The 26457-nt window shown below is 44.0% G+C and overlaps 1 protein-coding gene across 1 annotated transcript; it reads left to right on the forward strand.

Moving 5' to 3' along the window:
* Positions 1–1057: 1057 nt before the first annotated feature.
* On the forward strand, positions 1058–20198 carry E2F7 (E2F transcription factor 7). The gene is made up of 13 exons (XM_061369382.1): positions 1058–1178; positions 1293–1376; positions 4626–4901; positions 6832–7000; positions 9391–9675; positions 10218–10376; positions 11402–11548; positions 12321–12512; positions 13739–13823; positions 14421–14940; positions 15811–16081; positions 17316–17740; positions 18722–20198. Exons 2-13 carry the CDS (start codon positions 1293–1295, stop codon positions 18896–18898), a joined length of 2790 nt encoding a protein of 929 aa, XP_061225366.1. The 5' UTR covers positions 1058–1178; the 3' UTR covers positions 18899–20198.
* The last annotated feature ends 6259 nt before the right edge of the window (positions 20199–26457 follow it).

Raw genomic sequence — 26457 nt, forward strand, 5'->3', positions numbered from 1 at the left:
TTGAGAAGGAAATCCTCCTACGACAAAACAAGACAGGAACAATGCAGCAGCATATCTGTCATTAGCATAACAAAAAAGAAATATCTTAAGTACAAACTCAATTTAAAAAGCAAAATCAATTACATTGCACGGAGGAAATTTCTCCAGAAAGGGTCTCAAGTTTACAAGGCTGAAGCAGTTCTACACAGCAGAACTGACAATTCCTTGTAACGTGTCCCTATAATACGAGACACGCGTCGCAAAATAGGACCAGCTAAGAGCTCACCACTGCACAGCTCCAGACTGCCTGGATCTGATGTGTTAGCTTCGGACAACGCTCTCTCCCAGTTCTTTCCTTACCTCGGTACGCTGGAGTTACCAAAGGAGGTAAAAGCCCAGAGCAGACTCACTAGGGGCTCCTGAAAAGTTTCCTGCGCCCAGACTGATCCCCAGAGCGCCTGCTCCCTTTACCCTCCAGGCACCAGGCTCGTTTCAAGGGTGCCCGTGCGGAACCACCCGCTGCTCGGTGCACCCAGTGCAGTGCTGCGGGCTGCCCGCACGGGGCCCGCGAGGAGAGCTGCCGTACCCAGCACTCCGCGAGGAGCAGCAGCAGCCCCAGCGCCCACCCCGCTGTGCTGCTCTCCAAGAGCGCGACCACCCAGACGGCGCTTAGCGTGAGCCGGAGACGGGGCGGTAAAGGCTGCACCCGCCGAACGCTGCCTCAGCCCTTCCTCCGCCCTCAGGGATTTAAGAACTGAACCAGAGGGCACCGGGAAAGAGTATTTATTGTGTGCTCCCCCTCAGCCCCATCAGGAACTATCCCCTTAGCCACAGACCCGCCCCACAGCGGATCGAGGGGAGCCACCCCCCAGCCTCCCGCCTCAGGCCACCCTTTCCCGCCCGCCAACGGCCCGCCTCGCGCCGGCGGCCGGCGGCGCGAGAGTTGGGGGCTGGGGTGCAGTGGGAGGCCCCGCGCGGGCGGGAGCCCTGTCCCGCGCCCCGCCGCCGCGCGCCGCCAGCACGCGCGCTGATTGGCCTGCCGTGCGGCCGGGACTCCCCGGCGGGCCGCGCCTGATTGGCCGGATTGTAAAAGCGATGTCTGAGGGCGTCCTGGCGGGAATGGTACGGCCGAGCGCGCCCCCCGCCTGCTCCCCTCGCAGCCGAGGTGAGGGCGCGGAGCCCCTCCCGGCCGTGGGAGGGTGAGTCCCGAGGTGCCGCGCTCCGCTCGCCTCCCGCCGGGCTCGGGCGCACTGCCCCGGGGCGGGAGCGGCTCCTCTTAAGGGCCGCGCTAAAAGCGCCTTCTCGCTTTGTAGATGGAGGTGAGCGTCCTGGCTCTGCGGAACCTGGCGAGCGGCCGGCCGGGGCGGCGGGGCCGCGCTGAGGCTGCCGCCCAGAAGGTGAGCGGGCGCGGGGTGTTGGGGCAGCGGCGGCCGCGGTCTGTCCCTAGCGCTGCGGGGTCCTCGCACACGTTAGTCCGCCGGTGCCGGCCCGTGCGCAGCGCGGAGCTCCGGTGTGGGCGGCCGGTACTTCCGAGGACTAGGGCACCCCACCGGGCAGAGCGGGTTACGGCCGCGGCGCCACAGCCCCGTCCGTGTGTGCAGGGCCTCGACCCTCGGGGCTGGGAGGCGGGTCGGGCCTGGATCGTGCCCCTCACGCTCCTGCTGACCGCATTTGGGGTGTTGCCCACTGGACCAGCACACCTGGTCCTCCCTGCCGTGTTCTGCCTGCACAGCAGCATCTTACCTGTCGGCACTTGGAGCACAGAGGTGTCCGTTAAGATAAAAAGACAAGTCAGTAAAACAATCATGAGCCACCCCACCGTTGTCAGTAAGTGAAATGATTACACTCTGGCGTCATTCCCAGGGAAACCGTTTTTAGCTTTCACTCACTACTATGTGATCTCAACTATCCCAGTGGCTACTGCTGGGTAAGGTGGAGGAGGCTCTTCTACAGATTCACCCTTCAAAACCTGACCAAAACCAGGCCTGACATGATATGGGCATCATATGATCCTATTATTTAGTATTTGAGCATGCTGATGCACATCTACTATGCTTGCCTTCTGGTCTGTATCCGTACAGTGATGTTCTCAGGTCAAGAGACTGAGCAGTGCTACTCAGCAAGGAACAAGCTGGTTGTTCCCCTCCTACCTCAGCAGCCAGGAGACAGGTATCTAGCCTCGGGCATATTTTGCTCAGTAGCATCTCTTGAACTAGACCTGATTCATGACCTGCTGTCCATGCTCAATCAGGAATCATCCAAAGATCACATAATTCTTGTCAGATTCAGCTCCTATTATCTCAGAAATCTGAATTCCTGTTTACATACTAGGTTCATTAAGCCAGCCTGTCCTGTCCTCTTGTATTTGAAAGCCATCTCTGCTTGGATCAAGGTGAATCTCACACTTAAGCCAACTGGCCTTTGGGTTCTGTGGAACACAGCTGGGAGTTCACATAAAGCATTGCAGTTACTGAGAAGGGGTAGAAGCAATTCTTACTTTAGTAGGCAGTCATGACATTCAGGAAATAAGGATCTGCAAGGTTGATAGTAGACGTGTGCTTCTTTTGCAGTGCCACTACTTTTTTCATTGTGGTATTTGCACAAACATGAGCATTTGAGGTAGTGGAACAGCAAGTTGCTTTAGCAGCCCTCACTGCAGTTCCATTAGCACCAGGTATAGTGAACAGGAACTTGAGGGGAAGGTAGACTTTCTCTGTTACAGATTAAGTGTTGATTCACTGCCAAATGTAAACTTGCAAGAATATATTGAGTGCCAACACTATGTGAACATATATTCCAAGAAATACAGTGGCATCTAAGTTGACCCCTATTTATTACAGTGTAGTTACGTTACAACTGGCTGTTAATTGTAAAAGGAGGTATATTTATAACAACCTTTTGCGTAATTCGTAGGCGAATGTATGGAGAAGTGTTCTTCATCAGTGCTCAGAGCATAATGCTTTTGATGGGCCAAATTCATTTTCAGTTTGGATGCTACAGAACTGCTCCTAGTAAAAGCCAGCTTCAGTCTTTACTGGAACATGTATGCTTCCTAACTAGACTGTACCTGATAAGATGATATTTGGAATTGCTATTTAAGTATCTTTCAGCTGATGATAGCTGAATTGTTCCAAATAAAAGGCAAAACTTGGGAGAGTTCTTACAGCAAACCAATAGTAACTTAACGTTTTCTTTCAGGCTGTATTCCATTTTAGAATTGAATTTCTTGCTGCACGAAATAAAATACATAATAATATACAGCCTCGAAGGTGTCATGTTAGATTTTTAAAACTCATTTTGAAAAAAGGAAGTGGTAATCTTAGTCTGAGCAAGACTTGCTCAGTTTGAGACACCACCATAAAATACACAGCTAGACTGAAGAGCTAACAACTTCAAGCCTGATTTATAATTTAAAAGCAGTTAGCTGTGGTTCTAAAGGCTTCACTCACAATTCCAGCACGTTACAAGCTCTGCTAGCTTTCTGATGATAATCTGTCGGCTTCGCTTTTTCTCACTTCACTCAAGGTGCCTGCAATCATTTTAAGGGCCTAAATCTGGAAGCTACTGAATAATATTAGCTAGAGTTCAAAAAAAGCCCAGTGTCCTCTTTCTAGCATATTAAGGAGAATTAAGTTATAGATGTACTATCTAAGAACAGAACATTGATATCCCTGGGCAAAAAGATACAGTACAACTTTCTGTGTGGGCATTTATGGAAGCCCTGCTCTGTGCCACATTTAGAATACCTGGACCTCAATTTTTTATGCCCTGCAGAGAAAGCCAGTATAGCATCCTGTCTACTTTATTCCTGTAGTCTTCACAAGCCATTTGCACTAACAGGCTAGAGAGAAGTACTGTCACTTGTTGCTCAGAAATGGATGTCTTGACTCAAAGATATACTTGACGCTTTATTCAGCCAGTCCCTTGAGATCATTTGATCAGTAGTGATAATTCTTGCAGTAAGAGGAAGGTGTAAAACTGGACCCAAAGATGAAATATGAAGAAAGTTTGACTGCAGCTAGGGACTGGAGGGAGTTGGTCTTCGTTCAAAGTGACAAAAATCAGCTAATGAATTAGACTTTTCCTTCTAACACTTCTTAGCTACAGCCAGTAAATAGTTGCGGAGATTTTTCTTCGTTGTTTTGAACAGCAGATAGTGCAGATGCAAAGCTTTCATCACTTGCACATGAAGTTACAGCCACTTCAGTCTGACATTTTATGACAGTGTAAGCTGCATCCCTACCATGGCTTTTCACTGGGGACTTCTTAAGCAGAAGAACATGTTTTCTTGCTAAGTGTAACATGACCAATGCATTATCTCAGTTTCGATCTGATTTGGTGATTTATGTTTGTGGGCAACACTGTCTTGTAATAGCAGTCAGAGTTTAAAAGCCTAATAGGCCACAAGTTTGACTGGTTGACCTCAGGTTCTGTAATTCAGGGCAGTATCTCTTACACACTGCCTCAAATACAGTAGCTTGTTGACTATTTTACTCCTTCCAACAGAGGCAGAAGAGCCATGCTAAATATAGCTGCGAATGCCAAGGCATGAGTCACTACAATTACCTTCATAAGAACAATTAAATTGATTGTTGGACTGTTTCTTTCCTGCTGTGTCTAAAGAACTGGGTTTTTTTTATTAACAGGAAAACATATTTGATCGATCCAGGATGGCCCCAAAGACTCCCATTAAGAATGAACCAGTTGATTTATCAAAGCAAAAAGGCTGCACCCCGGAAAGAAATCCAATTACACCTGTTAAGCTCATTGACAGACCTCAGCCAGATCCCTGGACTCCCACTGCTAACCTGAAGATGCTTATTAGTGCTGCTAGCCCTGACATGAGGGACCGAGAAAAGAAGAAAGAGCTCTTCAGACCCATAGAAAACAGTGAGCAGAGTGGCACACCTGATTTGTTACAGGTGAGACTCAGAACACAATTACCTTATGTTCACTTAGGACTCAGGCCTTCCTTAAGTTGTGCCTCACTTTTATTCCAACTGGTCCTTTGTTTCCTATGGAAGACTGCAGAATTGTAGAACATTGCCAAGGACAGTTGCCTGCACAGCACTGGCTGAACAGCAGGACTTGCAAAGACTAGAAGTAATTGTTTTACTAGTAACTGACCTGAGACCCCTCAAAAGCCTGAATATCACTTAAGGGGGACAGTGAAAGAAGTAGAGCATAAAGAGGTCATTTTCCCCAACTTAAGTACTTCTGACACTTGTTTTTTGAACTGCATTAGAAATAAAATTGCCAGATCATTTTTAACCAGACAGGCAGGATTTTCAAGAGCGTGGGAGTGCATAGTTTTCAATGTATTTTTGAAATCTTCTACCATGTCCACAACAGACCCACAGGGTGATGAGCTAAAGCCTTTCTCTCTGCCTTTCCACCCCAGCCCCAAACTAGTAGTCAGCAAGCATGGTCAAGTGTTAATCAAATTTTTACTTGCCAAGACGCAGGCAATGTAGGGGCTGATCCCTGTCCTCACTTTAGGAAAGCTATCCGTGGAGAGGATGACATCAGATTGTAATAAGCATCATTAGTTTTCTTCCGTCAGACTTATTTTTGTTCCGACCACTGCTGTCCTTGTCCTGGATTGCTTCTTCTATAATATCCTTCTTCCGTGATTTAAGTCAGAGGAAGGTAGTTCTGGGGTCTTCCTGCTGAGAAGCATCATTTGATAGGTACGATTTTCCAGGACCTCCAGTGACAGTAGTCTGGAGAATTCTCCAACTTAGCCGTAAGAGAGCAAACAGTTCTAAAGGTAATTCCTAACATAGCTTCCAGTAAGTAAAAAACCAGCCAGTGTTAAAAGTTAGTTCATTACCACTGCAAGCCCACTACGGTCATACGGTATTTTTGAGGTGGCTACTGTGAAGAATTCAAATATTTCCTATTTAGTTAAACTTACACTTAATTTTCTCCACTTAACTTGCAAAAGAGTGTTACTGTAAGATACCACTCTTCCCATACCATATAAAACTCTTTAAGAATTCAATCAGAGCAACAGCCTGCCACAAGGTCACAACTGCCAAAGGACAGTTAAGATGTCATAAGCAAGGAAACATGGGTTTCAACAGCTGCCACCACTCTCAGCTTTATTTACCTGAGGACATGATTATTTCTTTCTCTCCTTTCTTGGACAGAGAGTCAAAACCCCAAGAGCTACCAGTGCAGAAAAAGCCTCCATCATTCTCATTTTGTAATAAATAAACATACCTCTTCTTGCCATCACAGTTTTGCTGGGGTCTTTTTCCCTGCAGGAACAGGCTATCCTACAGGGTTCACTTAAGCCAACAGCTTAACTGAGTTTGAGGTTCAGACCTTAAGGCACTTGATAGCGCCTTTTAGTGTCTTACCATCATGCCCAACACCCCACCCTCCAATTTCTTAAAGTTATAGAGGCACTGTAATGGGCAGTGGAATCTCTTGAAAGAAGTTTTGCAGGAACTCTTTGATGGCTTGTACATCTTCTGGTTTATTAGACCCAGAGGTGTTTGAGGGAATATTCCTCCTCCTCTCAAAAAGAAATATTCCTTCCAAGTAGGATCTTGCCCTCTGCTAGTCTGTGTTTGGTCTCACTGGTTGTTTTATTTTTTCCTGAAGCATAAGTGTTATTTTATGTTCTTACAGATAAGGTTTTCTGTAGATATCTTGTGTGATGAATTAAAAAGAGCTTGCAAGCAAAATGTGTCACCCAAGTGCTCTGTGCTTACAAGGTGTCCATGGCTTTTCCTTACTAGAAAGTCCGAGCTTAAATACTGCTAACATCTGAAATGTGCCTCGCTTGGCTATGCCTTGCTTCTAAAGCTCTGCACTAAAGGGTTAACATTTATTTTTTAACAGTATGATATGGTAGACGACAGCACGGTTGATGAATTTGAAAAGCAGAGGCCCAGCAGAAAACAGAAAAGCTTAGGACTCTTGTGCCAAAAATTTCTAGCTCGCTATCCAAGTTATCCGTTGTCAACAGAAAAAACTACTATTTCTTTGGATGAAGTGGCTTCAATTCTTGGTATGTATACCTGCAAAAATGGGAGAACTGAGCACCTGGGGTAGCCCAACAGGAGGGCCTTTAAAAGGTCATCCTTCTTACAGAGTACACGCAAGGGCTGCCTTTCCCTGGGTCTGGATGCTCTTCTAATCATACTAATAAAGAGTTGGAAATTACTAATATTGCTAAGTGTCTTTACTGCTTGATAACGCTACCATCTTAAAATCTCCTTTCTGACACTACTTTATACTAGATGGATCTATCCTCCAGCTCTTCACCAACCGTGCTGCTTGCTTAAATTCTCAATTTGCTGAACATGGAGTTAACGAGCTACACACCTTCTGAAAGAGGACTTATAAACAACATCTTTTGTCAGAATAGAATGTTTGGGGAAACAATTGCAAACTAGTTAGTGTAGGAAAGCAGTTGGCTTTACTGTCTGACTTCAGTAACATGCCTGACATTACATCTTCCAGGATCTCATGGTTCATCAAGGTTATCCTAGCTTTAAATGTTCTCTTGTGAGGGTAGGTTACCAGGAGACCTGCAAGAGTAGAATGAGAAAATGTGTTGTACGGAGGTGACAAGAAGGTATCAGGTAGCAAGTAGCCTATTTGCTGGGTCCCCTGTTAGGTTTGGTCTTAGCTAAAAGATTAATGAAATATCTAAGAGAAGCAATGAAATTTGGGAGCAAAGGCTAAGCCAAGTCACACAAATAAGAAGAAGATCCAGGTCTTTGGAGGGGTTGTCTCTTAGCTAAGCATGGCTTTATAAGATTGAACTTAAGCTAAATAAATATTTTATTTACATTTAGAACTCAGGTATTTACCAGAAAAGAGGAAGCAAAAATGAAATGTACCTGTTTTGGAAAGAAAGGGAGCAGAGGAATGATGTCCTCTGTGAGTCTGCCAAGGAAGTCCTTGAAATACTCATTTATTTGCCTTGGTAATAGGAAGCGGGAATAGGAGAGAATTCAAATGAAATAAGTAATTAAAGAAATTATTTTTTAAACAAATTGTTATTTTAGATTTTGTAGTTACTTCTTAATGTGTTTGCATTATGTGCCTGTGCTCCAACCTTGTACAGCTGAACATGAGTAGTGCTTTATTTTGTTTCTGAAGCGGCATTACTTTGCTTTCCTTAATACTAGAAACTTTGCTTTTAAAACCTACTGTTGTGTATTTTACCTCCCTGAAAGGGCTGTGCTTATTTTCCTCCCTTTGGTTTTCGCTTCCTTGCTTGCCCATATCCACTTGCTTCAGAGACCACAAATTTATTCACTGCTGATGTTGCTGCTCTCTGTGTGTAACAAATGATGGCTGTAATACATTTTTTTGCTACAAATTTATATTGCTGTGTTCACTAAAGACCTATGGAAAAGATCAGAAAGAGAATTATCTTCTGGTGCCTTACAGACACAGGATTTGTGTATCACTCTTGTTCTTCTGGAGTATGTTTTACTCCAAGATGTCCACACACTTAGAAATGCTCATGAATTGTTTATCCTAATACCTGTTTGAGGCTGGTAAGTATTATCTGGATTTTCCAGATGTGTAAACAGATGCATCAAGGCCTCACCTTCCACAGACAAGTCTTCCAAAACCTTTCCCCTGGGCTAGCACTTGGTCTGCTCAGCTTATGTTAACCATTATGGGATTTGTAGTACAGATGTTGCCACTAGTATATAGTGTACTGTTATATGTAACAGGCATGCTTCGAACAGTGCTAGACATGAGTACTCAGGACAGTGAGCAGAGCCACCAGGCTGTTCATATTCAGTTCCCAACCTTGCTCATGTCAGTCAGACTGAACCCAAGTTGGACGTATTTCATAGATTTCCTATTGGTGCAGACCCAGACAGCACTGAGGGCTTGTTTCTGCAGCATTTGGAAACAGTGAGTCTCACTCTCCACTGCTTTTCTCCTTGTGAAGCCTTTGAGCATCCTTTGCTTGGTATGTGCTTAGCAAGTAATTGTGCTATGCAAAATGCAAGTGGTTTCTTTAGGAGTGGACTTTTATATCTGCCCTGTGTCAGCACCAGGCTCAGATCCTTTCTTGCCCTGTTTCACACAGGCTTGTGTACAGGTATGTGTCTGAGCTCTGGAGCAATCTGACAGGAAGAGCCAGAGTGTTCAGGAAACCTTAGGACAATCTGGATAGGTCTGAGTGGGCCAGAAGAAAAGAAGATAGACAAAGAGCATAATACCATGGGGCTGGCCACACACAGGTCAGTTCTTAATTGTGCAGATAGGATGGATCTACTGTAATGTGTCCGAGTGAACAGTGAAAAATATACTGTGAACACTGAGTATTAGAGAACAGCCTGTTCTCTCTTGCACTTCTGCTGAAGAACACATTAAGACTACATGAGCACCTGTGTCTTTTTTATTCTCCCCCTAACCTCAAAACAGGAGTTGAACGGAGACGAATTTATGATATAGTGAATGTCCTGGAGTCATTGCACTTGGTTAGCCGTGTGGCCAAGAACCAGTACTGCTGGCATGGCCGGCACAACCTCAGTCAAACTCTGAAAACACTTCAGGAAGCAGGAGAGCTGCAGTATGGAGAGCTAATGACCGTCTTCCAGCACAAGGAGCAGGACCTGGAGTACAAATTTGGAGAACAGAAAAAGGAAACTATTGCAGATTCTCAAGACAGACCCTTAATGGACTTTTCAGAACCAGATTGCACCTCTGGTAAGATTAACTAATACTTGTCATGTGATACACAGACACAGGTCTTTTTCTTCAGTTTGCTATGTGACTTCTTCCCTTGCTTTGCTTTTAAATTAAATAATAAAAAATATTCTTTGCAAAAAGGTGCTGAATTCACCACGGAGGTGACAGAATTCTTCTGTCCCCACCTGTACATAGCAGTAAATGCTTTATCCTGACAGAAGGTGCCATCTTCCATTTGTTCACTGTTTGCATGCTGCCCACATAATACGTACTTACAAAGTCCCTTGGAGTCACAAAATTATAGCGGTGCAGAACAGTGTAACGTGGAGGCAGCTTTGGAATCTGACATTGTAAAAGCTATTTCTGCAACTTTTATCTTTTTATTGCCTTTCGAAGAGAGAATTCTGTCTGCACTACTGTTATTTGCTGCCTTTCAAAAGATTTCTGCTTCCTGATAAGGAAATGCTTTACCTGTTTTCTATGTGAGAAACTTACTTGCTAGTTTTCTGGCTATGATGGATGACGTATGCTAAGAGGCTTGGGTATTATTTGTAACACAGCATCTGCAAACAGCAGAAAGGACAAGTCGTTGCGGATTATGAGCCAAAAGTTTGTCATGCTGTTCCTTGTCTCCAAGACCAAGATAGTCACTCTGGACATCGCAGCAAAGATACTGATAGAAGAAACCCAGGACACAGTGGACCACAGCAAGTTTAAAAGTAAGCTGGCTGTTGAGAGGCAATCAATCAGTCTGTGAGCAAAGGAAATAGGGGCATGTTTGAACTGACACCAGTAGGTAGTGGCAAGAGCAGGTCAGGAATCTTTTGCCGAAATATGGTTAGGGTTTTTCTTATTTGTGAATGCTATTTTGTGAAATCAGAGCTTGGGGTGGGGAAGAGCCCATTTGACAATTACCTTCAAATTTTATCTTCAAAATAAAAATGTTGGTTTTGTTTGGATTTTTTTTTTTCATACTTTAACCCTATTTCTTGTGCTGTTCTAAATGATGTTTCAGGACTTGTTGAAATTAAACATGTTGTTTAATTTAACAGAGTTAAATTTTTTCTCTGCAGAAATGTGTTACTTCTTTTTATCCCAGAAATCTCTCACAGCTGGATGCCACTGTTTGCTTTTCAGTTAGTGAGGATTAGTACTTTGATCTCTTGGACAACATAGAAAAACTCAGCATTAGCAAATAATTATTCTAAAATAAAGACTTTTAAGTCTAAAGTACTTTTAAAACAAAGTACTTGCACTTCAGTCTTAAAATTCTACCTCCAAATACCGGGAGGGATGTGAACAGTTTAGCTGGACAACCTGTGGGTATCATATTCAGTTCAAACATGTTATTGGAGAGATTTTCTTTTTCCAAGAGTGTTACATTTCCAGATGATAAATATGTGTCCTTTTGTGATGAGCTTTGCACTCACGTGCCTCTTGCCCCAAGTGTTTGTCTTCACCACATGTGGAGATAGCTGCCTTTTCTGGGCAAGCTGATGCTGTAATCATTTGCTAACCCATTTGCTTAAACGTGAGCAACCAAGATGCATAAGCAACTAAAATCTGAAGAAGCGGTGACAAGCAGGTGGGAGCTGGCATGGCAGGCTTAAGTCTATCCCAGTTTGATTTTACCCACCTCATCTATGAAAGCTGTGGTGCTATTCTCAACAAAATTGCCATGTAAATATGTACTATATGTGCTGTAAAAGTAGCTATCCTGACTATTTCTGCCCTTTTCTGTTAGCAAAGGTACGAAGACTGTATGATATTGCCAATGTTCTCACCAGCCTAGGCTTGATCAAGAAAGTTCATGTCACAGAGGAAAGAGGACGCAAACCAGCCTTCAAGTGGATTGGGCCTGTGGAATTCCCTGGCAAGACCACTAACTTGGGTAGCTCGCATCTCTTTTCTTTTTAACAGACCCTTCCCAGGGTAAAAGGTTGTTTTCTGTTTGTAAAGAATGGCTCAGCATTCATTGTCCACTCTGGTGGTTAACTGCTGGCCTCTTCAGCATTTGCCCTTGCTAGACTTTAGGCCTAAGGGCTGTGGAGGGTTGTTGAAGAACACTGCCTTGCTGGTATAGTCACACCAACTTACGTAACTGTAAATTGTATAACAATGGCAGATGCCTACATCTCCAAATCTGAGTCCACAGCTTTTCTGGGTTGCAAAATATCAGTAATTCTGTTATGATTAGACAGTGAATTATTTTGTTTGTAAGGGGATTTACCAAGGTAGAGCAGGCCTGTTTCTTGCCTCTGTACCTTAGTACAGAAGGTTTGTTTGCGAATGAGGTGGTGGCTCAGAGCATATCTGTAAACTGCATGGCTAAAAGCCAGAGCAAAAGGAAGCCCTTTGGTAATAATATTTGGGTCAGGCCAGTGCCAGGACCAAGTAAAAGTAAAGGATAGTGTTTACACCATCTATTTCCTCCTGATTATGCACACTAGAGCATAGCTGCTGCTGCAGCTGCCATGGAGTGGAAAGAAAAGAAGCCCTTATCTTGTCTACCAGTGCATACTGAGCTTAGGTCTGCTTCCATGCTATGGGGTTTGAGATGGGCTAGAGGTTACCTCTTATGACCAAGTTTGGTAACATGGCAAAACCCTAAATGAGGAGCTGTATTCCATGAAGGACTGTTGTACAAAATCATGTTCCTACAGATATGCTCAGAGGGCATAGCCCGACATCTGATCCTCTGCCAGGGACACAAGGAGCCTGTGTCCCATATCAGAGCTGTGCCACTGGAAGACAAAGGTTTACACATCACACTTCATTTAACAGCACACGGTCTTGTGAAGAGACCAGAAGGAAGGTCAGTTCTGAGCCCAGCAGCCCACATCAAGAGAGGCAAGGTAATTACAAATGAAGCATGTTCTTTTGTATCACAGTGGATCTGCCCAAATGTGGGCCCGCCAATGTAAGGCATTTGATTGGGTGAGTCAGACTAATTAAATATGAGAATGCTTGGGAAGTGCTTATATTTCTACTGTTCATGTGATGAGACTTCTGTTTTGGACCCTTCAGTCATAGAATCATAGAATAGTTAGGGTTGGAAAGGACCTTAAGATCATCAAGTTCCAACCCCCCTACCATGGGCAGGGACACCTCGCCCTAAACCATATTACCCAAGGCCTCGTCCAACCTGGCCTTGAACACCGCCAGGGTTGGAGCATTCACAACCTCCCTGGGCAACCTATTCCAGTGCCTCACCATGCTAGCAGGAAAGAATTTCCTCCTTATATCCAATCTAAACTTCCCCTGTTTAAGTTTTAACCTATTACCCCTTGTCCTGTCACTACAGTCCCTAATGAAGAGTCCCTCCCCAGCATCCCTATAGGCCCCCTTCAGATACTGGAAGGCTGCTATGAGGTCTCCACGCAGCCTTCTCTTCTCCAGGCTGAACAGCCCCAACTTTCTCAGCCGATCTTCATATGGGAGGAGCTCCAGTCCCCTGATCATTCTCGTGGCCCTTCTCTGGACTTGTTCCAACAGTTCCATGTCCTTTTTATGTTGAGGACACCAGAACTGCATACAGTACTCCAGGTGAGGTCTCACGAGAGCAGAGTAAAGGGGCAGGATCACCTCCTTCGACCTGCTGGTCACGATCCTAGTCAAGTGCTTAAAGTTAGATGAGATTAATCTGGGCCATACTGCCTTAAATCTGCAGTTTGTTTTCTGGTAAATGTTTCTATTCTTCACTAACTGCAACTACACTACAGTTTCTTCTGTTAAAATTCGGTAGAGATAAAGAAAGATTCCTTAGCCACACAAAAGCTTGCTTTATTTTATGGTTTCTAATATAGTGGAATTTATTGTAACAATCTAATGGATAGCTGTTAAAAAGGCAAAGCAATTACAGGGATTTTTACAGTTCCTTCTTGTAGGAAATTGTGATATTGAGCACTTCTCCAGTGGGACTGAGTTCTGAGTGTCTTGCAGATTCTGGCTGTAGGTCATTAGTGGACGTTATAAAAATGTGCCAGGATAGAAAAATTATACCAATTATTTTATATAGCCAGTATCAAAATATGCTTGGTAAACAGATCTGTTGTTAATTGAATGTGCCTTTGTTTTTCAGCCTATATTATGAATTCAGATGAATATTGCTCCAAAATGATAAATCCAGCAGCTATCTGCAGGCAGAAAATAGAGGAAGATACTAGGTAGGCTGGTCTTAACTTCTGTCCAGTTTCAGATTTGTGCTTGTCATGTTTAGTTCAAGGCTAGATTCTATTAACGAGCCTGAGATAGAAAATTACTGGATGGTCTCCTTATTATGTTAATGCTAATAAGTCTCACCATGGCTTGCTTTTATTTTTTTTCATGGGCAATTTATACTTGTGCCGTTGTTGTCCTTCAGCTTTGGTGGTTCTTCATCTCATATCTGTTTATATAGGTCATCCCTGCCTCCTTTGCCCTGTTGTCTAGGTAGGCTGAGCAAATCATACTTCCCTGCAAAAGCCTTTCTGTCATATCAATGGGTCTTATCTACATCTAATTTGAATTCATTTCTGAATGATTGATTCTAGTGAAGTGCAACAGGAAGCATTATTGTTCTGCCAAAAACCTGATAAGTCTGCTTCTGTGTAATTAGAAATAATAAAAAGTGGCCCTTCTTGTATCTTGTAAACTGTGTAAAGTAGTGGTTGGGGGGGGGCAGAATTTTTCCACATTTATGTCCAACAATTTGCTTTCAAGGATAAAATGGGGGGGTAATTTTTGACTAAATGTTTTTCCTCTTTTCATTACTTTTTTTTTAGGAATGAAGCTGGTGCTGCAGAAACAATATTAAAATCAACAAGGAACCCAAGCGTAGCCTCACCCCTCTCCCTTCTTTCAGTTCCTGGGGACTCTGAATTTTGTGTTAACCCTTTGCCTCAGGCAGTTTTCCCTGTGGTTCAGACAGATGTGCCAAGCCTCTCACTGCCACATGGCATCAGCAGCCAAGCTCCACATCCTTCCACACTAGCAGCCTCCAAAACAGAAAATGGAAAACCTGCCTTGCTCCCTAACCAACCGTTCCTGTGCTTTCCATCTTCATCCCTTTTTATGTTGTGTGGTGGTCTTCAGGAAAATAACTTGAGGGAGAGCCTGCCCAGTGCAGGAGATGTGGGAAACAGGAATGCAGAAGCTCAGGCTGCCATACCTTCAGCTGTCTGCCAGAAACGCAGCTCCCACAAGTGTGCATCACCCTCTGCACCTGTAGATGATGAAGAGCCAGCTGCTAAAAAGCAGACCATGGAACAGAGGGATCTGCCTCTCTCACTTGTGGTATCCAAGGTAAATAAGTGAATTTCATTATTCTTTAGGCTTCCTGTTAGCAAGGAAAGACTTTTACCCAAGACAGTGTTTACAGAAGTGAAAATTCACTGCACCACTCGTGTTACAGTTACAAATTCTGCCTCCCACATGTCAGTAAAATGGTAAGAGGGCTGTATAGAAAGTATAGGCATTAACTGGGAGATTTTTCACACTACTGGGGAAACTGGAGTGTGATTCCTTTGGAGAGGGATGTGATGCTCATCTGTTCTTTGGAATCAGTGTCCTGATCATTGTCTTCAACAAAGCAACCTGCCAGTGGGGAGGGAATTAACGTGACTTGTTCCTCATCTTCGCCTTGAGCTTTCCCAGTTAGCAGCAGCAGCATTGCTTACACCACTGAGCAAATGTGGTTTGTACTTCCCCACTACTCTCCAGCATGAGTCCCCCTGTCTCAAGCCATGTTGCCCACAGCAGGTGTGTTGGAGAAGGATGATGGTAAAAGGTAAAGTGCAGCTATCTCAGGGGTCTCCTAACTGCTCAACAATCGGGGTCAGGCTCAAGATCATATGAGTGTTTGAATATAAGCCAATTGAAACAGGTGGTTTTCCGTATCAACAAAAAATTAATCCCCAAGCTCAGGTATCTCTTATCCAGTGTCTTCAAGTACTGAAAGTGAACTACAGCACAGGGCACAGGGCTTGGGCATCGCTAATAGGGTTCTTCAAACCCTCAAACAAAGTTTATTAACATGGTGACTTCTTAATCAGTTTTGTGCTGCTCCTTTGCACAGATGCATGTTTTACTCTGTAGCTGAGGAAGGTGCATGAGAGGTATTGCTCTGTGTTATTTCAGTTTGGACTCTTTGTTTCCTCTTTTGTTTTTGCTTAGAAGCCTTTAGAGTCACCCAAGGCTGAATCTACCCCAAGAAGTGGCTGTACCTCTGCTGTACATCTAGAAGCTTTTCGTCTTGACCTCACAAGTCCTGCTGCTCCAGAGGCTTCAAACAAGGAGCCTAATAAGCCGTTAGATTCTCAGGAGCAACAAAAAGGGTCTCAGAATAAAGACCCTGATGAACCCTCTCCAGGAAAAGCGCACATCTCTACGGAAAGCACCAATCAACCTTTCCTACCACAGTATCTCTATGTTCAATCTATTCCTGGTAAGGACAGCCATGAGATCCAGAGGCACCCACACTTCTGCATCTCTTCACTGAGCAAATAGGGAGGCCTACAGATAGGTGAATAAGTCTGTATTTGGCAGGAAAAGCCTGTCGTCAGTTCTCTGTAGTAGTTTAATAGCTCTGGATTCTCTTGACTTCAGATGAACTGTTGTTTATTTGAAAATACAGTCATTTTTCTGAAGGACCCGAACATTAATAGCAATGAATAGTGTGGGGTTTGCATGGTCGAATTATGCGCAGCAGAAAAAAGACACTTATCCAGCATTCAAACCCCAGAGGAGCTGGAAATCTGTGTTTGGCAATAGGGTGGCCAGACTAGTGCAACAGCATCTCCCTGAGTGAGTGAATTTAGTCAGCTATGAACTTTGTACTGTCTTGTAACGTGCCTCACTGGCATAACCCCACAAAACCTGAGGCACTGGGAGTGTAGCCATGTCTACCTGTAGGACATGGGAGGGATGGAGAGGAAGCAGCTGAAAATACTACAGGAGGATATCATGTTCACCATTTTTTGTCCTGTGTTTGTGTGGAGTGGAAGACTGGTTTGTGAGAACAGGAAACGTGGTAGATATCCATGACTACTGCTTTAGTATTTGATTAATTTCTGGCACAGTTGGGTCTATGGGATTTCACTTATAAGATGGAGACGCTCAGTTTGCAAATGTTTAGCCGGGTGTTTTGGGAGGTCAAACAAAAATAGGGAACCAGAGCAGCTTCTGTTTCAAAACAGTATTTCAGCTCTTGTCAGGAAAATAAGCATCTTTGGGGTGTATGTTTGAGCTTGTTTTGTGTTTGGGGTTTTTTTCTCATTTAAAGCAGCATATATATTTTCATATAGCAGAGGATAAGTTTCGCATTAGTGAAAAAAAAAGAGATTTTTAGGCAAGCTGTTTCTTGCTATTGAAGTTAGAAGCAGAAAACCGGAAGGTGTGTGGTTGGTGTTTAATATGAGCAAACTAAATGGATGTATATACAGTGAACAGGCAGTAGGGGGGGAGATGGAGATAAGGAAAGGGAGCTTGACAGAAGAGACACAGATTTGTGACAGTTTTCTTGCTGCATTTTTACTGTTTTTGTCAGAGTTTACTTCCAGGGCAGCCTTTCTCTTTGTTGTTGGACCTCTTCCCTGTTCTAGTTTAAGCTAAGTCTAGTTATAGGTTAAGTCTAATTTGTCAGTTGTATTAATGCTTTGCTTTTTCTGTCTTTGGTTTAGGATTGAGCAGTTTTAATTTCCTGCTCCCTGCAAACCAAGCCCCTGGTGCCATCAATCTCGCTGCAAACCAGTTACCTTCTCTGAGCGTCCCCTGTGTCATGCTGCCATCAGCAGCCTTGGCTTCCTTCCCTCTTGTTTGTTCTCCCACAATCACCAGTCCTCTTCCCACAGTTCCCGATGCCTCCTTTTCAGCTGCCACCTCCATGAGTTTCAGCACGTCCAGCCTGGCATCAACAGCACCTGTTTTCATAGGCACCACGGCAGTGGTCACCCCAAAGGTCTCACCTGCGCCTTCAATGGATCCTCAGCAACCAGCTCACCCTGCTCAGCACCTGAGTCCTGCGCTCCCAAGATCTTGTGGTGCTGTTAAACTGGACTCCCATGTGTGTATGGGGCATCCAGTGAACCTTCTGAAGCTGCAGCAGGTAAGTGGGAAAGGTGGTTGGTTGACAGTGAAACACCACGCCAGGTCACTGGGCCTGAAGGCACCTTGTGCTGCAGGCTGATGCCAGTGTGTCATGAAAGTCGATCTTTAAAAACCTTACAGGAATAGAGAGAAAAAAAAATGGTTACAGTACAGGGTTTTGGTTTTTTCCCCCATAAATGCAGGTAAGTATTTTTTCTCCATTTCACACTATCTTGTGTTGTGCAATAGCCACAGAAACACATTAGGACAGGAGGATTGTTTGTCAGCTGGCTGCAACACCTCTCTGGTGGTAGTGTCCTGGGGTACCTCCTCACCCCTGTTCTGATCTCTCTTCACTAAATAATGGAAAAGTAGTAGCAGTATCAGAACTGGGGAGGGGGTGGGGGGGGGGAATTCTTTTTGTAGGTTTTGTTGATCTTTTTTATAAAGATATTTTTTTTTAATCTGCCACAGAAACAGACTTTTTGAGTAAAAAAGATGAGAAATTCAAAAGTGAAGAAGGACCCATTGATCTGAAGTACAATGAGTGACATAAAGCAGTCTTGTCACACATACTAGCATTAGAGGTTACAGTAGAGTGGCACTTGAAAAACAAGTGGTCAGGGTTTAGAAGACTTAATTTTAGACCTATTTTGATGTTAACAAACAACTAAAGTGAGTAAAACATCAAGGAAGAGAAAGCCATTTAAGCTCAAGGGCAAGACTGGCATAAGAATGAACGAATATCAACTAGGCATGAATACATTTAAGTTGGAAATGGGATAGAAGCTATCAGCTTCCAACATTGATGTGCTGGCAGACAGTTCCAGAACAAAAAGCAGGGGCAAAGCCTGTGGAGCTTTTGAAAGGATGTCTGAAGTCATTCCCTATAGTAGCAGGGTATGGAGGTGGACATCTACAAGCTGCCTTCTTTTTGCATGCTTGCATGTAGGCTTTGAGAAAACCCTACTGAATCCCTTTGGTTTTGTTTAACAACTAGCCTTCATCAGCTCCCCTCACTCCCAAGAACATTCGTCCTGTTCATCATGAGGCATTTTTCAAAACTCCTGGAAGTCTTGGAGACCCTGTTGCATGGAAGAAAAATGAAGGCAACCAGACCAGAAATGCCAGCTCTGTGCAGAGGAGACTGGAAATCTCTAGTTCCAGCCCTGACTAACTCCACTCATTGCAAAGAGTGGGCAGATTGTCCTGGGACTCTGTATCTATTACAAGAGATCAAGCTCTTGACAAGAGGAGTGTGTTAAAATGTCATCCCTTTTGGTATGCTTCCCCATTATCTATTCACGCACCGGTTCTGTTAGCCACCTTCTTCACAAATCATCCTTGGTACTGAAACCCTTTTACTGAGTTTTTCCTTCAGTACTGACTTGAATTCAGATGTTTCACATGCCCTTGTGGGCATCAAACTGTATTTGTGGTTTTAATTTGGGAAACTTTATTGCTGTCAGGAGATGCAAACAGATTTCCTTGGCATCCCCAGGGGTTCTTTATTCATGGTTTGAAGTGAGATGTCTAGCACTTATCTGGGGTAAGCATTTTTTTTTTTTTTTTTGCATGTTCTCTACTTACCCTGAGTAAATCTGTGGTAAAAGTGATAAAGTTCTGCAGTTGTGAGAGCAACTGCTTCCTCAGTTCCAATCTGTCAAATCCTGCCTCCGCAGTGCAGCCTCTTGCTATTTATTTTGTACATTGGAGTGGGATTTAGTGGAAAAAAGTCTTTTTTTTTCAGGTTCAGAATAACAGATTTTCTCAGGGTAGGATTACTTGAATGTCAGTTGGTTGGTGTACAATTTGCCCAGCACTTGTGGTTAGAAAAACCTAATAATAACACAGTATGGTTGAATGTATACATGTGAAAAAATATTAAGACCAAAATAACTGTGAATGTTAACATGTTTATATTTGTGTTAATGAACTGTAGTAGTCCTTAGGTTTTGGTTTTTGGTTCTTTTTTCTTCTACTCTGAGCAAAATGTACAAGTTAAATGTAAAAAATACAAAACCTGATTCCTTAATTACATTTGACATTGACAAGCCACTGAGAGGGCTGTGCTAAGATTTCATCTCCCGTTTAAATATATAGTCTAGATTTTATGACCAGGAAACACTGGTAAATCATTAACCACATGATTAGATTCAGTCTAACCTGAGTCTGCTTAAGTGCCTACTTAGTTGTTTACTTAAGTCTACTTAAGGGGTATGTACTTCAGTGCCTAACACCTCACTTACAGAAATTTTGTAACTAGTTACTAGTGTATTTGAGCATACTTGGAAGACAAGGGAGATCTTATTTTTTGGCACGTATTTATTTAAACCATAAAAAGGAACTGAAAAGAGCAGGAATCTTGAATTTGGGAAATGATAAAAAAAGCCATCTGTATTCCTAAACAGAAAATAAAGAGGAAGAAACATCTCTCAGCCAATATTCAGAGTCATCAAATAATGGATGGTGCTATTAATCATTTTAAGAGTAATGCTCTTATTCTTGGGTATGTTTTCACTCATGTAGAAATCCATAGTTTGTGCAGTTTCTTGTTTTTAAAAGACAAGAAGTGTTGCTGTTGACGTCATGTTTCTCTGGAATTAGCAAACAGAAGGCCAGCATTATCAACTCTTCTCGGTACTGGTACTGGTTTTCCAAGGGTAGATACACTGTTGGATGTGCTACTTTGTTGGTCAAGGGAGACTGAGACTTTGGGGGTTTGATGAGGCTTTTTATTTTTATAAGGAAATGTATTATGAAAATGGAATTTAAGAAAGAATTTTAGTGAAGCTGGAAGTTTGAGTGATGTGGCCTTATCTTAGAATAGACCAATAACAGCCTTTTAGGGAGGGCTAGTTAGCCCTCATTGAAAGAAAATCTATAGTAGAGTTATCATAGGAAATTTCAGGGGTGGTAAAGAGAAGTCTTCAGACTGCTAAATTTAAGGGGTTTATTATTGGTTGGTTGGGTTTTTTTTTTAATTACACTACAGTTACGAAAGTTTACAGTTTTTGCTTTGGAATTATTTCTTCTTATACACCCACTTCAGTTAATTTCACTTTGAAAAGCAGTGTGTAATTGGCACGGCGCTGCCCCTACATTTGTGTTGCTGTTGGGGCTGGAAACAGGCTGCTAGGGTTCAGTATGACATGGTGGATGTAGATTCTCCAAACCTTGTCTTTCTAGTACAGTGCAGCCTTTTAGTGAAATAGCAGCTGGGAGCAGAGGGGAGGATTAGAGCTAATATTGGCTCTTCGCTCCAGTTGAAGCATCATTGCAAAAATCATCTTTGTCAGTGACGTTACTCTGTGCCATAACTAACCTAACTATACTTGAAAATGCAGGGACTGAAAATGGATCTTCAGTTTCCAATTTCTGCTTCCATTTTTGAGTTTCCATAGGTAGAGCAGGTCTGGAAATGAGGTTCAACTCCCTCACAATCAAAACTGTTCTGTGGCTCATGGTTGCTAAAGCAGTTTTGGGCCTGGGAGAAGAAGGGGGATGATACTCTGTTTTGTTTTCGTCAATGCAAAATTGTCATTAAGTAGGAACAGGACCACCAAAGTAGTTGGGCAGCAAAGGGATCAATGCTGCTTGCAATACTTAAGCTGCTGAACTAGACTGATGAGGGGGAAAAGTTGGTTGTCAGAGGGAATGAGTTTATCTTTCCCACCTTCACTGAAAGCTAAGAAGAAAACTAAACTAGGAACAGCTCTTCAGGAAGTTAGATCTGGAAAAGCAGAATTTGTATTTGCACTGAAGCAAAGTGCATACCCAGGATGTTCTGCAGGGTTTGCGAAGCCTTTCTGTCCCAAGACAGTTTGCTGAGGAGGGTGAGCGTATAACTTATACTTGAATCTACCTGCCACGTTTACATTTCTGATTGTCTTGTAAATTGGTGCTATTTCTGTATTTAAGAAGCTGTATTTTTAATGTAAAGCTGCTTCCAGTTTGTATCTTTGCACTGCTAGTTTAATATAGGTATTAATTTTATTGCTGTTTATAACTGTTCTTCAGTGATTAGATGTCTTGCTTTTCTTCCTCTCCAGCCATCTTTTTAGCTGTCCACATATAGCTTTACTCCAGTCACACTGTTGGGTTGGATATTTTTTTATACTATCTTTTAGCAAAATATTAAACAAATTTGGAATAAAAAACCGAGGCTGAGACTGTGATTTCAGTATGCATTTTAGGATTTTCAGTATGGCCCTTGAAAAGAAGCATCCATCCACTGCGTGTCCAGCTGAGCAGTCTCTGTTGGATGTGAGTAGTAGGGAGGTGGAACAGCTAGCAGCTCTTGTGTTTGGCTTTTTTGTGCAATGCAGGCACAATTCCCACTCCAGTTACTGCAGACACTAGGACCAGTGCTATGCAAGCTGGTTCTTAAAAGCCCTGGAGCTGTCCAGAGGAATGCCCAGTGGCCCTGGCCCAAAACCGTGTGAGGTGGTCCCCAGTACCACCACCATGGGGGCCCATTTCACCACCACTCTGGGGTCCAACCACCACCGTGGGGCCTGTCCTGGACATCCTATAGCTGTCCCACAGCCGGGCTCTCCACATGATGGCAGCAATGCGTGCCTGATACCCAAGAGCAAAGCAGGCCCTGATGCAGAGGCCAGTTTCCCATGGGTGGAACCTGACAGTTGCTTGTACATGCTATTGACCACCAACCAGTCATAAAATAAGTGGAGGATGCAGCCATAGCCCTGCTTCCCTTTCACCCGATCATGCACCCACACATAAGACAGCTTGACCCAAACCCACGTTTGCTCCTGTTAATAGCAGGTTCACTATTGATTTTAGCAAGCCCAGTATTACCCCCTTCCCCCCCGCCCCAGTAATTAAAGAATTAATGTCCCCTGGCTGCAAAATGCCTGTGAGTTGCAGCTGGCCAGGTTCATCAAAACTCACTTCTAAAACGGTAGCTCACTCGGTATTGTTTAGGGAGTTGCTAATCTGCTACTCCACCAATACTAACTTCCTTTTCAACTGACAGAGGAAGGATGGTTAATAAATATGGTATAAGAAGCACTAACAAACACTAACCCTGCCCCAGCCCCCCTGGCAGGACCACGACCATCATTTCCCTAAGGAGGAGCAGGGCTGTAGCTTCCAGCAGTTCTCATCCTCAATGGCACACTTAAAACTCCGCCTTTTGAAGTAAATAATTAGAAAGGAGCATCCAACTCCCTCTGCATTTAGTTCTGCCTGTAAAAAGGGAAAGTTAAAAGCAGTGCCATTGTGGATCAACATCTTAATGCTCCACAGCCTGGGCAGGGCAGCCTAGAGCCAGCTGGGAGACAGAAATTGCCCCTGACACAGGAAGGTTTTGAGCACTGCCAGCACAGCTGGTCAGGGGCAGCAGAAAGGGAAGACTGATGGGCAGAAAAGAGCCTGCTTCTGCCATGTCCAGGGAAGCAGGTCTTGATGAGTGTTGTGGTTTAAGCCCAGCCAGCAACCCCGAACCACACAGCCGCTCTCACTCCCCCTCCTTCCTCCCCCTGCTCCAGGAGGGATGGGGAGGAGAATCGAAAGAATGTAACTCCCACAGGTTGAGATAAGAACAGCCCAGTAACTAAGGTATAACACAAACCACTGCTGCTACCACCAATAATAATAAGGGAAATAACAAGGGGAGAGAATACAACCGCTCACCACCCGCCGACAGTTACCCAGCCGCACCCTGTCAGTGATCTCCCCCTTCCGGGTAACTCTTCCCAGTTTATACAGTGGGCATGATGTGCTGTGCTATGGAATACCTCTTTGGTCAGTTTGGGTTAGGTGTCCTGTCTCTGCTTCCTCCCGGCTTCCCCTCCCTGGCAGAGCATGAGACTCACAATGTCCTTGGTCAGAGTAAACATTACTGAGCAGCAACTAAAAACATCGGTGTTATCAGTGCTGTTCCCAGGCCAAAAGTCAAACCCACAGCACTGCACCAGCTACTAAGAAGGAGAAAAATGACTGCTAGTGCTGAACCCAGGACAATGAGCCATCTTGGTCAATAAGGAGGGTTTCCTGAGAGGTGCTTGGGTCACAGTAATGCTTTTTCCTTCCATCCCAGAGAGCTCCTGAGCATGGCTCCATGGCCCGCTTAATAACTTAAAGTTGAACAGCTCAGGATGTAAAGGGGTGAAAAGAAAGGTATCTTTTTTGCCTTATCACAGATATGCAAATGTAAGTTGTGTCGACTGTGGTACTCTGAGAAGATCCATGTGGTCAGTGAGCATCAACATCCAGATTCTTTCCAAATTCATTTATTCACCAGAATTGTGATGAGAATTGAAGGTATTTTCAAGTGCTTTCTCCAAGGCCCCCTGGAGTGATGAAATTAATCCTAACGGTATCAGTCAGCACTGACTTAAGGTCCAAGAGCCTAAAGCCTTCCCCTGATCCCCTCAGAGGCCACAGCGACTTTGTTGATGAATGGGCAAAAGGCTCTATTGCAAAATGGTGTGACCTCCAGGTCTGGTATCATGGGACCTCCATGGGGACAAAACGGCCTGATTCAGTCAGAACTCCTCCATTTTATTGCATTTTCCAGATAAAGAAAGTTCTCATTTCCACCCTGAACGTGAGATGCCAGACTTCACGCCTCTCCACCGTGTTTAGTTGGCTATCTCTCCCCCTGTGTGTGACACCAGTGTGGTTTCATTGATGTCATGCCATATTTGGGTGGGAGGGCAGCATGAGACTGCTTTATTTTTTCCCAACAGTTGCTTTTTTGTTTGAAAACTGACAGCTGTGAACCAGCAGTTTGCAGCCTTACCCCCAGGATGTGGTGTGGGAGTGGAGGCGCTGAGAGGAAACCAAGCAAATCTGCAATATGTATATGCATGTGTGTAATACATGCACCTTGGCATGCGACTCTAACAACACCTGAAATAGGCCCATCTGGAACAGGTTCAATCTTTTGGGAAGGAAAGAGAAACCATTTAAGCCTAGAAAATTAGAGGTAGATAACAAAAATTTCACTCCAGAACAAAAAATTGCGCATAAGGAAACATCTCCCTTACTTTGCTAGCCCATTCTTCCGTGCTGAGAAAAGCGCTTTGCCTCGTCACACTCTCTGCATCTCACTGACAGCCAGCCAACATGCAATTTAATCACCCTATAACCCTTTGAAATCTTGATTAGCTGGTAACAATTAGTTCCGTGCCTGAAATGCACCAGGAATTTAGTGAACCTAAGGTAGAAGATGTTAGGGAAGAGGTGGCTGGAGCTCTGCTCTAAGGCTCGACTGGAGACATGACAAAACCAGTCACTAGCACCTCACCTACATTTGGGTTCCTGTCATCACTGAAACTATGATGTTTGGAAGATGTTGGTGAAAGATGTCTCTGCAGACACTCTAGTCCTAAGTGGCAAATACTCAAACATTTGAGCTCCTGTCTTCCTTTACATTAACACAATGCCAGCGGCTCCAGTGGACTCACTCTAGATTTACACAAGCTTGAAGGGGACGAGGGTCTGTCTCCTGGTTATGGGCTTAATTGTACTCATGATCTACTGCACAACACTGATCAAAGCAGTCTTTGACTTCTCTAATATCAGCACAATGACAGGTCAACCGGGAATATCACTGGGCCTCTCAAAAGCTGAGAATCTAGCTGGTGGTGGTGGCGTGCAGGGAAAACAGGGAGATGGAGAGAGGGCAGAGGGCAGCCCCATAGGGAAGGCATTAAGAAACAGCTGGACAAGTAAATTCACTGATTTTAAACTAATTTAGGGCTTTTCTGCTCAGCCTTGCTTGGGACCTCACATTATTTGAGGCTGCCTCTGAGGACATGTCAGAGCCTACTAGCTTTGAATGGCATCAGACTTGCCCTCGTGCTCCTGTACAAGCCTGATGGTCTTGCAGTGAGCTTCTCTTGCTGTCTGACCACGGATTTTTAATGTAAGCTTCCTGTTTGCGAGTGTGAGGCTGAAATCACAGATTGGAGCCTGTTATGTCTGTAAGATTTACAAAAGCAGTGCATGCAGATAAAAGATTATTTTAGGAGGCTGAGAAAGCAAAAAGCTTTTTCAGTCTTTCCAGCATATACAATTACAGAGGAAAGAACATTTCAGATGCACTCAGGGAATATATTTTGCCATAATAGGATAACTACGCAGTGCCCTGCCAGACTAGCTAGGGTGAGCTCCAGGAGCCTCCGCAGAGGATAAAAGGATTCACTCAGGCACCAGCCTCCCTCCTCCCCTTCTTAAGAAGTCTCTCCAGATATTTCTTCAAGCTAATGCAAGCCGCAAGGTCCTGTACAACGCCAGTGAGCTGTTACCTGGGAGAAACCCGGGGACAGGAAGCACCAGCCCACCAGGTTTTCCTTAGCAAAGTCCCCACCATTTGTTATGCCAGGTAAAAACACCCATAGTCTCCCTTTGGCTTTCTGAAGACACGGAGAGTTCAATTAAGGTGAGCAAAGGGAATCTCAGAGGTTCATAAACCTTGTAAGTCTGTTGAGGAAATCTTGGTCTGGATTATGATTTTGCATAGAAAAAAAAAAATGTTATTTTTGTAATTGTACACAAACCCAGGTCACAGTTATTTCCTGTTTCATTTTCAAGGAGGGATTCTGCCTGGCCAAAATGAAAACCAGAGAAGCAATGATGAGAAGCAGAAACCCCTCCCTGAGACACCTCCCTGTGTGGGGCTATCAGGCAGCACCAAAGTACACTGTTGGAGTCAGTCACTATCAAGCATCCTGTTAGCAAGGGGAAGCCTCTCCAAGTCCTACA

The sequence above is a fragment of the Neopsephotus bourkii genome, unplaced genomic scaffold (assembly GCF_033783945.1).
Source record: "Neopsephotus bourkii isolate Nb327-2 ecotype Australia unplaced genomic scaffold, CSIRO-AGI_Nbou_v1 NB_1493, whole genome shotgun sequence".
Lineage (NCBI taxonomy): Eukaryota > Metazoa > Chordata > Aves > Psittaciformes > Psittacidae > Neopsephotus > Neopsephotus bourkii.

Bases quoted from the DNA above. Each gene is read 5' to 3' on its own strand.
- E2F7 (XM_061369382.1), top strand. From the start codon at position 1,293: ATGGAGGTGAGCGTCCTGGCTCTGCGGAACCTGGCGAGCGGCCGGCCG. The intron at 10,377-11,401 runs GTAAGCTGGCTG...CTTTTCTGTTAG, and splicing joins GGACCACAGCAAGTTTAAAA to CAAAGGTACGAAGACTGTAT. The intron at 14,941-15,810 runs GTAAATAAGTGA...GTTTTTGCTTAG, and splicing joins TCTCACTTGTGGTATCCAAG to AAGCCTTTAGAGTCACCCAA.